Source organism: Sebastes umbrosus, chromosome 18 (assembly GCF_015220745.1).
Source record: "Sebastes umbrosus isolate fSebUmb1 chromosome 18, fSebUmb1.pri, whole genome shotgun sequence".
Lineage (NCBI taxonomy): Eukaryota > Metazoa > Chordata > Actinopteri > Perciformes > Sebastidae > Sebastes > Sebastes umbrosus.
In genome coordinates this window covers 13,956,968-13,973,065 of record NC_051286.1, presented here as the reverse complement: position 1 = coordinate 13,973,065, position 16,098 = coordinate 13,956,968, and the positions used below count along the sequence as shown (strand labels likewise).

The 16,098-nt window shown below is 35.3% G+C and overlaps 1 protein-coding gene across 1 annotated transcript; it reads left to right on the top strand.

Annotated features, from left to right (window-relative positions):
- Window positions 1–4,951: 4,951 nt before the first annotated feature.
- gata4 (GATA binding protein 4) lies at window positions 4,952–15,725 on the top strand. Its single transcript, XM_037751615.1, has 6 exons — window positions 4,952–5,700; window positions 12,848–13,014; window positions 13,133–13,258; window positions 13,598–13,679; window positions 13,806–13,942; window positions 14,961–15,725. The coding sequence occupies exons 1-6, from the start codon at window positions 5,160–5,162 to the stop codon at window positions 15,069–15,071; spliced, it is 1,164 nt and encodes a 387-aa protein (XP_037607543.1). The 5' UTR covers window positions 4,952–5,159; the 3' UTR covers window positions 15,072–15,725.
- The last annotated feature ends 373 nt before the right edge of the window (window positions 15,726–16,098 follow it).

Genomic DNA, 16,098 nt, shown 5'->3' with positions numbered 1-16,098 from the left:
ACACAGAATGGTGGTTATAAACACACACACAGTTTTCATGGGCTCTGGCCTCTGTCACTGTCAGTGATACAGCCTGGCATGTGCAAACACACAAATCAAAACACTCACTGTACTGTACAATAACAGAAAAGAGGATGAACTGATTTCTTTTTGGTATTTTTGTAAACTTGTCACCCTTATACTTGGTCTGATTAGACAGTGCAGTAGGGTTTAGTGCTACTATAGAGGAAGCCTTGCTGCTGAATGGGGACTTATCTTGCCCAACAAACTTCTTGTACAACATGCAAAACCAACAGGCTCAACTTCTATACATTAACTGGAACCATAAACGCATGAATCATTTCTGACTCTGGTGCTACTTTAAGCCCTTTGCAGGCCAACAGGGACCCACGCCTTGATATTATTAGCCACCAATTGGTGGTTCTGTTATCAGCCTGCAGTTACACATTGATGACAGTTCCCCATTTCCATTGAGGCAATATTGCTCTATTTGCCTTGACTTCTACAGGAGAGGGTGGGTGCAGTGAATCAATACTGCTGTTTATATGGTTATAGGTTATTATATAAGGTTCATGTACAGATAAAGAGATGGATAGATAGTGGATGCGTTGGCCCATTAAAGGGGAACTTCACCAACTATACACGTCAAAGTCTGTTTACAAGTCTTGGGGAGTGCATATGTGGAAAGTTTTAGTGTCTGGTTTTCTTTTGAACTGTGGGAAATCTGTACGGACGTTATGTGAAAGAAAACGACTTGGTTAGGTTTAGGAAAAGATTGTGGTTTGGATTAACTCCAAGAACTCCGCTCCTCATACACCGGTATGTTTGAGACTATTGGGGGCTGCTAGCTACTAGCATAACACACCCGAATCTCTGACCAAATCGTCAGAAACCTGAAGGCACCAGATTTTGACAATGAAGAAGAAAACATGGAATAAAAAAAGTTCTTCTGCATCAATTTTGAGTCCAACAATGTTAAAGAAGTGCAATGCTAAATCAGTGGAGTAATGCATGACACACCCACTCGGGTGGTTTCAATCATGTTGCCTGATTAGAGCTCTTCTCTACTTGATTAACATGTTTTATGCACCTGTTACAGTGGAAGGATTTACATCCACATGGGTCTTTTATCATTTTTAATGATCTATTTGTAAGGTAAAAAAATGAATTATGCCATTTAATGTATTTCACGAAAGTCAATTTAAATGCAGTCCCTTGGCAAGTCAATGAGCCAAGGGGCTAACCACTATATCTAAGATGAAAGCACTGTTGTGAAGATTATTGTTATTGATTATTACATCCAGTGCTGCATTTATTTGTGAAGTTTGTGTCTCTTTACAAGAAACTTTTAGCTTTTTTTAATACATTTTCTGAACTCAACAAAGGATGCATTTCCTAAAGCACACAGAAACATACCAACGTTTTTCATTCGATTTGGCCTCTTTCAGACATGTTGGACTTGTAATAGCAGGAAAACCACAGGTGTAATAAATTAGGCTACATTAATGATGGCTGCATTTCATTTAGGCGTGCCGGTTTTGGGACCTGCTAACCTGCATCGTGGCTCACTGAGGTACTTAAAGCTGAAGTAGGCGAGATATGAGCAAATATGATTAAAAAAAGTTATTTTTATAAAATATCGCTATATCGGGACAGTAGTACATGAAACAGGTAACCTGACAAAGATCATGTGCCTCTGTGTCCTCTGGTGCTCCTAACGTCATCTGCAAGATTCACTTACTGGAGGAAAACAAGCAGTAAGAGCTGATCTGGGTCTGCTGTCAATCTGCTGTCTATAAGAGCCGGCTGTCAATCACTCGCGAACTCTAACGAAATGGTCAAACTAGGCAGCGCTGATCAAATATGAATCAATATTATGTTACGTTAATGTCTATTTCTCTCCTCAGATGTTTTCAGAATAATCTTGTAGTGCACGGTTTAGCTGTAAAATGAGAAAGTTTGTGACACCGTTGCCATTGTTAAATCTGGCGAAGGAACGCCAAGTCCCGGTCACATGACCGGAGCACAGCCAATTAGAACGCTTGCTCAATAAAATGACCTGTGATTGGTCAAAGTCTCCCATCACTGGCTAGATTTTCTAAAGCCTGAAAACAGAGCCATGATGAGGTGCAGAAGTCTAGTTTTCTCTCAGAACACTTGAATTACAATATGCTGAAAGGTTATTATGGACTTTTTGCCCAATGATGCAAAAAACATTCTGCCTACTGCAGCTTTAAATGGAGTCAGAATGAATGTTATGCTGTTATGTTGACAATTTTAAAGTTTTGGCCTGGTCATATAATCAACATCTGATTGCTTTCTCATCAGATAATGCAATTTTCTTTTATGAATTATAAAGTTGAACTCACCCACTATCTCTCTCTCTCTCTCTCACACACACACACACACACACACACACACACACACTGGAGTGTGTTGGCAGCCTGTGCAGAGCCACATAACTCAATGAGCAGGAGGCTGTCTTGTTGTGGGAAGTGGCAGCACAATGCAATGGCCTCGTGTGTTTACGTCCACTGGTGTTGATGACAGGTATAAATCTGTCCTCATGAGGACAACAGCCGCCGACACTTCCGACTACAGGCGCGTCAAGCATCCAGCACTATTTTTCATTTGTGTCATGAAGAGAATAAAAAAAAAGATGCGTATTGGACATGTAGATTCAGCACAATGGAAGTCAACCAGTCCTGTAATGACTAATTGAAACAAATCAAGACATAACGAGTTAACAAGGTACTTATTTATCTACAGCAGCTAAATAGTAATAGATCATTGAATTGATTAAAACAATAAAAATAGGCATTAAATTCCATTATTAATTTATGAATTAATTAATGGATTTTTAAATGATGTACTTATTGACTGTTTTATTGTGTTTTTGTAAATCCCCTTATTAATTTGAACTATGTATTGATGGATTATTATTTCATTTGTAAATTATTTTCTTAAGCTCTTTTTTTCTTGTCCATTAAAACGTCAAATAATGAAATATTTTGTCCATTTATTCATAGATTAATAAATGAATTTATAAAACACATTTATTAATACCTATTTTTATTGTACAATTAGTTATAAATTATTTAATTAAATGCTCTATTACTATTCGTGACTCTTGTGGTCCTTCATAGTGATGAGAGTGTGCACAGTTAATTGAGTTTATCATTTTAAAAACATACCAGAATAATCAAACTTTATTTTGAGCTTGTAGCAGCACACTGCTGCAAAAATATATACCAAATAGCACCACCGTTTGTGGCTTTATTTTGATTCAACGACATAGGACAAATACTAATACATTTACACGTTTGCAGAAAAATAATACGCATATCATTATGATTTGTGTAGCTATATTATAACTTTAGATAGGCATACCGCTGGGAAAAAAACGAAATATAAGCACCATAGACACACAAAAGGTGATTTTCTCGAAAAGATTACTCAGAAATTAACAATCCAGCCATCACCATTTAGTGAGAGACTGATTAAAGACCATTATGGGCAAAATAATCATTTTAGATTAACGAAAAGCATATTATAGAAAACATATCCTGACAAATGTTAAAGAGAGTTGGTATTAAGCGAATGGAGGCTTTAGTCTGTGAATTGTATGGAAGCAACTCGAGGACTTTAACACCGACAAATAAAAGTTGCTTTAATGTTCAAAATGTTTTTTATTTATTTGTAATTGTTTATGACATAAATATAAACTGATCTGTATGTAACAGGGAAGAGGCCAATAAAAAATAAATTAAATCTAGTGTTATAAGATTATATTACATAGAGGCAGATCTGTACAACTAGTTTCATCGTAGAGGCTACCAATACTAATGTTAGCCATCTGCGGTGCAGACAGATATACAGATACAGAGAGCTTTATTTATCCCCGAAGGGCAATTCAGTTTCTGCAGTCCACCGAGACATATACACACATTCATACTGCACAATCATCATTGACAGAGGGAACACAGTAGGTGGCATATGGGGAGGTGCAGGACAATAAAAGTACAAGATTAAAATTAAAAATCTTCGCAATAAAAACAATGAATACAAGAATAAAAACAAGACGAGATAAAAGAATAAAGGAATAAATAAATAATTAGAATAGAATAAAGTGCCAAGAGTATTTGCACATTGCAAATTGTATTCCAAGAATGTACCTAATGCAAACACAGACAACCGTTATGTGGTTAGTGCAAAATAATTGTACATTCAAAGTAAATAAAACAACAGAGAGATCATTATTATCAATGTGTGACAAATGTCAGATCATAGTTACTAAATATGTCTTTTTGCATGTTGTTGAACCCATTCATTCTTTACTTTTTAAATATACAGTAAGAAGCACACATTGTTTGAAATATATTACAGTGTTCTTATGCATTCATTCAATTGGCAAGTGAAAATAAAAAACTTTTTTTTATTTTTTTTTATTTAAATCATCACCACAATCCACAAACATGAAAAAAAACACGTACAACAACAAACAAATCGTTTTTATCGAATTCAACAGGAAGGACATAATGGGATAGAACAAAATATATATTTTTTTAAATTTTAGAAAGCCATTTAGAATAAAATATAATTTGGTTGGTGGATTTTTTTTAAACTAATTAAGTTTCATTAAACATTAAAACTTTAAAATGAACACCACAATCCACAAACAACAACAAAAAATATTTTTTTATCGAATTTAACAGGAAGGACATAATGGGATAAAAAAAAAAAAGATAATTTTGAAAAATTTCTAATTAAGATTATAATTCCAAGGAACTTCAGCCATTTAGAATAAAATATAATTTGGTTGGTCGGTTTTTTTTAAGCTCACACAACACATTTTTTTGGCTTGGAGAGAGAGAGAGAGAGAGAGAGAGAGAGAGAGAGAGAGATGATAACAGTATCTCACTCCTCCTCTTCTCTCTCTCATGTCTCTCTCACTTTATTGTTAATTTTGTGAATGCTGCTGGTGCTTTGCTTCTCTTCTTAGCAGCAGATCTGACTTTATCAAGGACATTAAGGAGAGAGCTTTAACGGATTCTACTCAACTAAACATCTATTTGTTTGCATTAACACCCATCAGTCCTGTTCTTAACTGCATCCACACTATCATCATTATCACGGATGTGCAGCTCCAAGGAGAGGAGATGTATCAGGGCATAATGACAACCAACCACGGACCCCCCTCCTATGAGGCCGGATTTGCGGGCACCTCTCCGGTGTACGTGCCCACCACCCGGGTCGTCACCCCCATGATGCCGGCGCTGCCTTACCTCCAGACGCCGCCCGGTGCCGGTGCGTCGCAGCAGAGCAGCCCGGTTTCGAGCCACTCTGCCTGGGCGCAGCAGCCGTCGTGCGTCGCTGACTCGTACAACCACCACTCCTCCTCGGTGTCTCCACGTTTCGCCTTCTCCACCTCCACAAGTCCGCCTCTGTCCTCCACGGTGGTCCGGGAGACGGCTTCTTCTTACAGCAGCCCGTTAAACATCTCTGCCAACGGCGTGAGGGAGCACTACGGAGCCCGGAGCCTCAGCGGGTCGTATCACAGCCCGTACCCGGCCTACATGAGCCCGAACGTGGGTGGAACGTGGCCGGCGTCGCCCTTCGATAGCCCGGTTCTCCACGGTCTGCAAACAGGCGCGCATCATCATCATCATCATCATGGCACAACAAGGCATCCAAACATAGGTGAGCAAAAATAAGGAAAATCATTTATTTTTCATTTAAATATTTTGCCATTCATTTCCAATAAAATGTGTCAGAAAGGTATACATGTAAAAACTATCAGCTTTATTGTCACCATGTGGGGAAAAAGTGCTGATAAAGTCCAGCACTATTTTTCATTTGTGTCATGAAGAGAAAAAAAAAAGATGCGTATTTGGACATGTATGTAGATACCAGTTCAGCACAATGAAAGTCAACCAGTCCTGTGATGACTAATTTAAACAAATCAAGACATAACGAGTTAACAAGGTACTTATTTATCTACAGCACCTAAATAGCAATAGAGCATTTAATTGATTAATTACTAATTGTACAATAAAGATTAAATTCCATTATTAATTTATTATGTACTTATTATCTGTTTTATTGTGTTTTTGTAAATCCCCTTTTTAATTTGAACTATTTATTGATGGATTATTATTTCATTTTTAAATTCTTTTCATAAACTCTTTTTTTTATTGCCCTTTAAAATGTCAAATAATGAAATATTTTGTCCATTTATTCATAGATTAATAAATTAATTTGTAAACACATTTATTTATGCCTATTTTTTATTGTGCAATTATTTATTAATTATTTAATTAAATGTTCTATTACTATTTGTGACTCTTGTGGTCCTCCATAGTGATTAGAGTGTGCACAGTTAATTGATCTGACATTAAACGACCACCACGTGTTTATCATTTTAAAAACATACCAGAATAATGTAACTTTATTTTGAAGGTCTGTCAGCTTCATTGTCACCACATGGAGAGAAAGAGCTGAGATAAAATGTATTTATTTTATATTTTTAGCCTGCAGTTTATGGCCATAAAAAAACCCATGAACGAGGTGAAAGGTTGCAAGGCCTGATTGAAAAATCAATGGTTTTCTTTTTTCTTTTCTTTTTTTACAGAACAGGATTCTCTTGAAAAAGAAATATATATATATACACAAGTCAGATCTTTAAAACACAGTTTGGTCTGCATGTATATTAGAAAAAATCTCTTAATTGTAATCCCATCGAGATTAAGGCAGTTGATACACTAAACACACCAGATAACACATATCTGAAATATGATTTCATCATCATGGCACAACAAAGCATCCAAACATAGCTGAGCAAACAGGAAAATCATTTATTTTTAGCATTTAAAATATTTCCATTCATTTCCAATAAAATGTGTCAGAAAGGTATAAATGTAAAACTGTCAGCTTCATTGTCACCACGTGGAGAAAAAGGGCTGAAAAAAAAATATTTATTTATATTTTTAGCCTGCAGTTTATGGCCATAAAAAAACATGAACGAGATGAAAGGTTGCAAGGCCTGACTGAAAAATCAATGGTTTTCTTTTTTCTTTTATTTTCAGAACAGGATTCTCTTGAAAAAGAAAAAAAATATATATATACACAAGTCAGATCTTTAAAACACAGTTTCGTCTGCATGTATATTAGAAATAATCTCTTAATTTTAAACCCATCGAGATAAAGGCAGTTGATACACTAAACACACCAGATTGCATTTATCTGAAATATGATTTGACAATTACAAATAAATCAATATTATAATAATACAACATAACAAGATTATATGTCAAACAACCACAACACAAACTAAAAGTAAATAAATTAGACGTCCTTGAATTAATTTGACATTGAGTTGTTTTCTGCAAAATTTCTAATTTAAATGAAGCGTACATGTTTTGTTTTTATTCATTATATTGGATTAAACAACACAGCAACTAATATAAAATATTAACATATTTTAGAAAGTTACAGGCTGCCACATGAGATCAATCATTATACAGTGATAATAATAATAATAATCATAATAATAAGATCATAAATTCAACACAGACACAGCGAGTCAAAGGCTCATTGTCACCTCTGAAAATATCTGTTTATTTCTTTCATGATTTATAACTCAGCCATTCATTTTCACGACAGTTAATATGATATAGAAATAACATTTTTTTAAAATTAATAATTATGTTATGTTTTGCTACTTTTATTCCTAAAATAGCAGTTAGTTTAACCTGCTTAGAGTGAAAGGATCATTTGATCATAGTTGAGAGTCACTGCATTATATTTGTAATTATCGCACTGTTTAATTATTTTATTTTATTAAATACACATTACTTATTCCAAAAAGTGACATTTTACACGTTAAAATTACACTGAGTGAAATGCGTTCATTCATTTTGACTTAATTTAAAAAAAGACAAGGGTTCTATATTATACTTTATTATTATTATTATTTTAGGAGGCTTTTTAACCAACATGTTATGATTTCCTTTATGAACAAAATAAAACAACAGGCCAGATTGAGTATTAATTAAATTTAATTAACGTTGTGGTTCATTTTAGGCTGTTTTTAATAGCCACACAATCCCCCAAAGTCAAATTTGATTAATCAATTTGAGTACATTTTTAAGAGAAAAAAGTCAAAATTCTCTGATTCAAGCTTCTTAAATATGAACATTTTCTGGTTTCTTTACTCCTCTATGACAGTAAACTGAATATCTTTGAGTTGTGGACAAAACAAGACATTTGAGGACGTCATCTTGGGCTTTGGGAAACACTGATTGTCATTATTCCCCATTTTCTAACATTTTATAGACCAAACAACTAATCGATTAATCGAGAAAATAATCAACAGATTAATTGACAACAAACTGAATTGATAACAGAGTTAATAGGGATTATAGTTTATGAGTTGTGCTTGACTGGTGGATGAGGTCAGATTTGATTTGAAGTGTGTGTGAATGAAATCCTGGTCAGCAGGACTCAACTGAAGAGTCGATTCTTTTAGTGAGGTTGAATCATTTTTCATGTATAACCTGCTGTAGTTTAGTGTCCCTGTGCTGGATGTGAATTTGGACATAGCTGCAGATTGCAGTGAACTCTGGACCATATCGTAACACACTGATTTTGCTTAGATTGTCAGTTTTTCTACATTAATAATCAGCGTTGTGTTTATTTCACCCGTGTTTCCTCCATTATCTACATTTTCTGCAGGGTTCCCATTTCATTATCATGTAATTCACACCCTAATCTGATGGGCCGGCTCATTATTAGACTTATTATCACTTATTAGTAGTAGCTTTATCATATTAACAGTAGATTAACAGCTGATTACTTCCTCATTTATAAATATCAGCAACTCTTTCTGTCTGTCTGTCTGACTGCACTTTAAAATGGTTCATCTCTGTTAACTGTTTGATGAGGACAGTGTGACAGATAACAGCATTGATCCACTCTGAACTCTTCATCTAATCACAATCCCACTCACAGTATAATGGAGCCTGTTTACCACTGCTTCTCTGTACAGATGTTTCAGTAACGGGCTTCACCTCATTGTTTTACAATCACATTAAATTAAATCAGATCTCAATGTTTGATGAGGTGTTATTCAGCCGTGCAGTGAAAGTCTCTTTTGTTCTGTTGAGAAGGGAAACTCCCGCAGCTGTGAAGTGATTTTTTATTCTCAGTCAATGAAAAAAAGAAATAAATCACTATGAGAATTATTTTAATGATCATTGTAAGTGATAATTAGCATGATGCCTGAACTTAAATTCTTTAAAAGATTTGTGAAAATATTTTTTTAATCATTTAAAAGTTGATGAAGTTAAGTTTTTATTTTATGACTTATTTTCTCAAAGAAACATCACAATTACTTTGCCATTATAGATGGCGTGTAAACATTTTTGTTAAAACTATTTAAATAAAAAATAAGTTATGGATCAGGTTAGAGCTGCAACAATTAATCAATTAATTGATTAATTATCAACTATTAAATTAATCGGCAACTATTTTGATAATCGATTAATCGGTTTGAGTCATTTTTGAAGGAAAAAAAAAGAAAATTCTCTGATTCCAGCTTCCTAAATGTGAATAATGTCTGTTTTTTTTACTTCTCTATGACAGTAAACTAAATATCTAATCAAGAAAATAATCGTCAGATTAATCGACAATGAAAATTATAGTTGCAGCCTTAGATCAGATGTTTATCACTTTCTGCCTTGATATGATCATTCCTTCTTAAACCCGATCTTAAACTGGAACATTATTTTATGTTCACGTAAAATGCATAAAATATAATAACAATAGTAAGATTAAGTACAAGTAACACACTGTAAAAAATACTCCATTACAAGTAAAACTCCTGTACTGAAAATGTTGTTCATATAAAAGTATTTATTAAATTGTACTCAAAAGTACTCACATAAAAAATACCCCCTGTACGTGTTACATATTTATTATCATTAGAATATTATTACTGCAACATTAATGTGTAAGCACAATTTAATCTCAGATGGAGCTAATTTGAACTATTTCATTAATTGTTTGGTAGTTTAATTTACAGCAATGCATCATATTTTATAGACTCATAAATGTTATTTTTGTAAAACACAATTTGTAACTACAGCTGTCAAATAAATGTAGTGCAGTAAAAAGTGCAATATTTCTCTAAGTATAAAGTTGCAGGAAATGGAAATACTCAAATTAAATACAAGTTCCCCTCTATTAATATTATATACAGCATATTAATGTTTAACTTTTAAAAAATATTTTAATTATATGTTTTGCATACAAAGTCTTCATTTATCATATGTATGTTAGTGACAACAGCAAAAAGGTCCATATACATGTAATGTCTCAGAAAAGGGAGATAATCATAGAAAGTGAAAGTACCACAGATTGTTAGAGCTGCAACGATTAAATTGATTAATCAAATTAACTATTAAATTAATCGCCAATTTTGATAATCAATTAATTGGTTTGAGTATATTTTTAAAGAAAAAGAAAAAGAAAAATTCTCTGATTCCAGCGTCTCTAATGTGAATTTTTCCTGGTTTCTTTACTCCTCTATGACAGTAAACTGAATATCTTTGAGTTGTGGACAAAACAAGACATTTGAGGATGTCATCTTGGGCTTTGGGAAACACTGATGGACATTTTTCACCATTTTTTGTGACATTTAATAAACCAAACAACTAATCGATTAATCGAGAAAATAATCACCAGATTAATCTACAAGGAAAAAAATCGTTAGTTGCAGACCTAGGATTGTACAGTAGCCTATATCCGGCTAGATAAAGCTGAGTAAATAAACTTTGTGACCTTTAAATGTTGCCACTGTATTCCCCTCATTAACTACCACTGTGACAAATGAAAAACACAATTTAAAAAGACAGTTAGTCTCCTCATGTGTCACAGTTGTTTTCACCTTTGTCCTCTTCAAGCGTCAGTGCCCCCTGATAAAGAAACGCACTGACATTAACACAGCGGAAAAAATAAACCTCCATTTAGATAGACACCGAGGCTGCGTTTCTGTTTCTGTTGTGTGTATTGTCTTGTGTTGCTGCGTTGTGTTGGCTACAAGTGCTGCCTGGCTCAAGGTTAGCCTGCCCTGCTGTCTCTGTTGTGCTCTCGGCCTTGACGAAGGCCCGAATATGTAGCAGATGGAGGCCAGATTTACACTAAAATAATGATGCACGGTTAAAAACAACACTATGATCTGATTTAAATGAGGCTTTTACGGTTTATATGTTGGTGTTTTGAACACTTCCTCAATCTATTCTCAGCATAACCTCATATAGCTGATGAATATTGTAACCTGCTGTCACAGCACAGATTGATGTTTCCTTCCTCTGAATGACTAAGTGGTTCTTTAGAGACGCTGTATGTGCAACAGATTACATTCATGAGATGTCAGGCTAACTGAAAGAGAGAGATGTTATAGACACAGGGTCTCTATTTGAATATGATGGGGCTCTATTCGGTCTCTATTTCCAGCCGAGTCTTTATCTCAGGAGGAGCTGTGAGATAAGGAGAGATTCCAGGCTGCTGTTGTGTGGGCCTGTAGTAGGACTGCAGTCTGCACCTCCTGCTGGTGTAGAGATGCCACTGCATTTCATGATCAGGGTTTGACAGTGCAGGAAAGTGGGTGGAAAGGATGTGTGTGTCATAAACTCACAGAAATGAGCTTGATTGAATATGAACTGGACATGTGCTAAGTGGAGCTGCAACAATTAATCAATTAATCGACTAGTTGTCGACTATTATATTAATCGGCAACTATTTTGGTAATCGATTAATCGGTTTGAGTATTTTTTTTAAGAAAAAAAAGTCTAAATTCTCTGATTGCAACTTCTTAAATGTGAACAGCTTCTGGTTTCTTTACTCCTCTATGACAGTAAATTGAATATCTTTGAGTTGTGGACAAAACAAGACATTTGAGGATGTCGTTTTGGGCTTTGGGAAACACTGATCGACATTTTTCACCATTTTATATCATTTTATAAACCAAACAACTAATCGATTAATCGAGAAAATAATCTGCGGATTAATCGACAATGAAAATAATTGTTAGTTTCAACCCTAGTGCTAAGTAACATGTGGGAATTATGTAAATGCGATTTAATTTCGGATGACAATGGACACACTGAATTGTCATCATCAGCTTTACAAATTTATAACCAAAACACTATTAGGAAAACATCAACTGTTCATTTATAGCTTTTTTGTACTTTGCTTGTTTTTCTTTTGTTTTATGTTAACTTTTGACTTGTTGTCATTTGTTGTGATTATTGTCATTAGCAGTTTTATTGTTGTTTATTTATTGTTTCTCGTAGTTTGCTTGTTGTTTCATTTGTTTTTTGATCCATTTTTGACTTGTGGTCATTTTGTTATTATTCTCATTAGTAGTTTAATTGTTGTCGATTTTAGTATGTTTTTTTGGAGTTTGCTTGTTTTTTTCATTTATTTATTTTTGTTAAATGTTTTGGCTTGTTGTCATTTGTTGTTATTATTGTTATTTATTGTTTTTTTTGGTTGAAGTTTTTGTTTTGTTCCTTTTTTTTGCTTTGGATTTTAATTACATTTTTGTTTTTACATTGTGATGTTTACCCAGGAAGAGTAGTTTCTACCATGTTAGTAACTAATGGGGATTCTGGGTGAATAAATAAATATAGAAATGTATGATCCTTGAACTGATGTAGAAAAAAAAAGAACCCACAGTTTTTACATGACAGAAGCAGATTACTGTTTAATCCAGATCAGGCTTAAAGGGAAAAGCGAAACTGATGTTTTTGGCTTATCATATCTGTTTCTTGTCGTCCTCAATCAGACCTATTTGATGACTTTGCTGAGGGGCGAGAGTGTGTGAACTGCGGGGCGATGTCGACCCCACTGTGGAGGCGGGATGGTACCGGACACTACCTGTGCAACGCCTGCGGACTGTACCACAAGATGAACGGCATCAACAGACCTCTTATCAAACCTCAAAGACGGCTGGTGGGTGACACTAGGGCACTTTTGTACCATACAGTGAAGTAACACGGTGTGTTAAATTCACCTGCAGTATAACTCACGGAAAATTAATGTATTTTTTTGTATATTTTATATGCTGCAGTCTGCCTCGAGGAGGGTGGGCCTGTCCTGCACCAACTGTCACACCACCACCACCACCCTGTGGCGACGAAACGCAGAGGGAGAGCCGGTCTGCAACGCCTGTGGCCTCTACATGAAACTCCATGGGGTGAGAGAGAGGAGGGAGGAAGAGCATCTCTGATACTGCTGTAATCTTGTAGTTTAAACACATTGTCTTGAACTTAAAACTGTCATTTTTAAATTAATATGAAATCAGTCATAAAGGTGATAAAAAAGGGTGATCATTCCCAGAGTTTTTGAAAAGTATCTTTAGAAATTAGTAGGAAAAAAAGGTCAAGTTTTGAGGTCAAGAAACATTTTTCGGCCGTATCCTTTTGTCCTTTGCACCTCTGAATCTTGGCCTCATCTTCTTAATGATTTTTTTGCTAGACTAATCTTACTTCAGTCTGCTGTTGTTGACTATTCCTTTGTCTCTGTGTCTTGACAGGTACCACGACCCCTGGCTATGAAGAAAGAGGGCATCCAGACCCGCAAACGCAAACCCAAGAACCTCAACAAGCCCCAATCTGGTGAGCTTCAAAACCTGCATGTGCTTATGTTTGTGTAGATATGTAGATATAGAAGCAACTAACTATAGGCCCATTCACATGTGCATGCTGCCTGTAATGACCTCAGTCTTGGTGCTCCACATGCAGGGACCCCAGGCAGTGAGGGGATTCCTATCACGCCGAGCAGCACTCCCCGGGCCTCCACCACCACAGAGGAGCCTCGCCAGATAAAGACGGAACCGGACACTCACAGCTTGTACACACACCACAGCGCACACGCACAGGTTGGACACCTTTTTAGTAGAATTTCAGAGAATATTTACATCCAAAATTAGTTTTAGAGTTGGTGGGTATGATGATAAAAAATGTAGAAGCACTCTTTACACATTACGTTCAGCTGGAACAGTCTAATGAGGCCTAATCATGGCCTTTAAGACAAGGAACAACATTAAAACTACTGATTAGACCAGTGTTTCCCAACCTTTTTCCTTTAGGGAGCCCTTTTCTATCATTGAGTAAACTGATAACCCCCGACTAAGTGACATATTTTATGGATATTTCATATCATATTCAATGCATAACAATAACAGTACAGAATAACAGATAATTAACCTAGATAGTGAACACATTAACTGCAGGAAGTTTGTGTAAAACAACCAATTTTGATGAATTTTGAGCAGATTATTTCCTGAAATATTGCATTAGAGATGAGTTTTCCTGTTATTTTTAGGAACTTTTAATACAATTTTTGTCTGTTTTATGTTTTTTAAATTATTATAATTTTTTAACAATTATATTAACAGGCTTCCTTTTTTTTTTTTTTTTATACTAATTTAATGTTTTCTTCTCCCTGACGTTGGTCATTGTTCAATTAGCTTGATTTTAACTGCATACTTTCCTAATTTTTTAACTTTATATCTTGAATAAAAATCCAAACTTAAAAATAACAATTTCATTTATTCTTCTTCACAGAAATAAATGAAATGCTGAGATATAGGCCAACTGTATATATTTTTAAAAAGTTATCGTACTCTCCTTATAATCAAGAAGGCCTGACGACCCCCCCGTGAAGCTTTGGCGACCCCTAGTGGGGGTCGGGACCCCCAGGTTGTGAACCAGCGGTTTAGGCATAATTATTATAACCCGATTCTACAATATGGAGTCTTATTTTGCACTTATTATATTGATATTCCTCCCACATGCTAAATGATAGGAGAAGGAAAGGAAAAGCTCAAAGTCTCTATCTATAAATAACAAATTCCCGTACTGGCGTTCTCACCATTTCCTTCCATGTCCCTCTAGATTTCAGCCCTGCCAGCCTACATGGCAGCTCCTCTCAAGATGTCCCCTGGGGGCCACGGCGGGTCATCTGGCTCCAAAGCTGAACCCTGGAACAACCTAATCCTGGCCTAGAAGACCTATGACCCAGCATTTCAAACCTATCTATTGCGATGAAACTCTCCTGAGAGACAAGCGTCTGCAGAAAGCAGACTGCCGCTCTGGATGCAGATGTTCCTGCAGCTTTACACACTGTACAGTGCCTTCAGTGCGACGCTCTGGGACAAATATGTGGGCACCACAAAAGAAATGGAGATCTTAAACAGAACTGTGATATATGTGCGTTCAATCACAGCAATCGGTGGACTGAATGGAGTTTGTTAAAGAGCAGCACTGTGATCAGATACACACAACAACAACTCTTGATATGAAAAACTGCAACAAGTCTTTTTTCACTCTACCATGCCAGTGCAGAGGCATTAAGTGACAGATACTGTAACATAAACCAGTAACAAATAACAGTAACGGTCAGACTTTATCTCCTAGAGTTATTTTTTTAAATTTTCACGTTATTATGGACAATTTGTCATAAAATGATGGACACACAAAACATGTTAAGAATCACAAAAGCACATGTCAAAAGTAGCATCATGGAGGAGTTGTCAGTTCACATTAATATAAAAACAACAACTATATATTTTCACACTTGCAGATATGACATCAAGGTGTAATGGAGTTGAATTAAAATTATATATAAAATTCAAAAGCTATGTCTCTTTACACAACAAACCATGTGCCGGTTACTTGATAATCCACAGACTTCAGTAGTTTTCAGTATTTTGTATGTTTGGTAGATGATTCAAAGTGTTCAAAGGCGGTGGAGTCTGTGGATGATCCCCAGAGTATCTGGTAAAGCACCAGAGTATCTGGTAAAGCACTTCTATTAAGTTTTTTAAAGGAACTGTAACAGGGTGGCTCAGTCTCAGCAGCAAGATCTCAAAACTTAGGCAATTAAAACTATCTGCAAAGCAAAATACCAGTAGGGGTAAATGGAAAAGAACATGTGATTTATAATTCAGGTGAACTAACCCTTTAAACATTTCACAAAATTGACACTCACTGATAGATGTGATACCAATGATCGTTTCTTATAAATTTACTA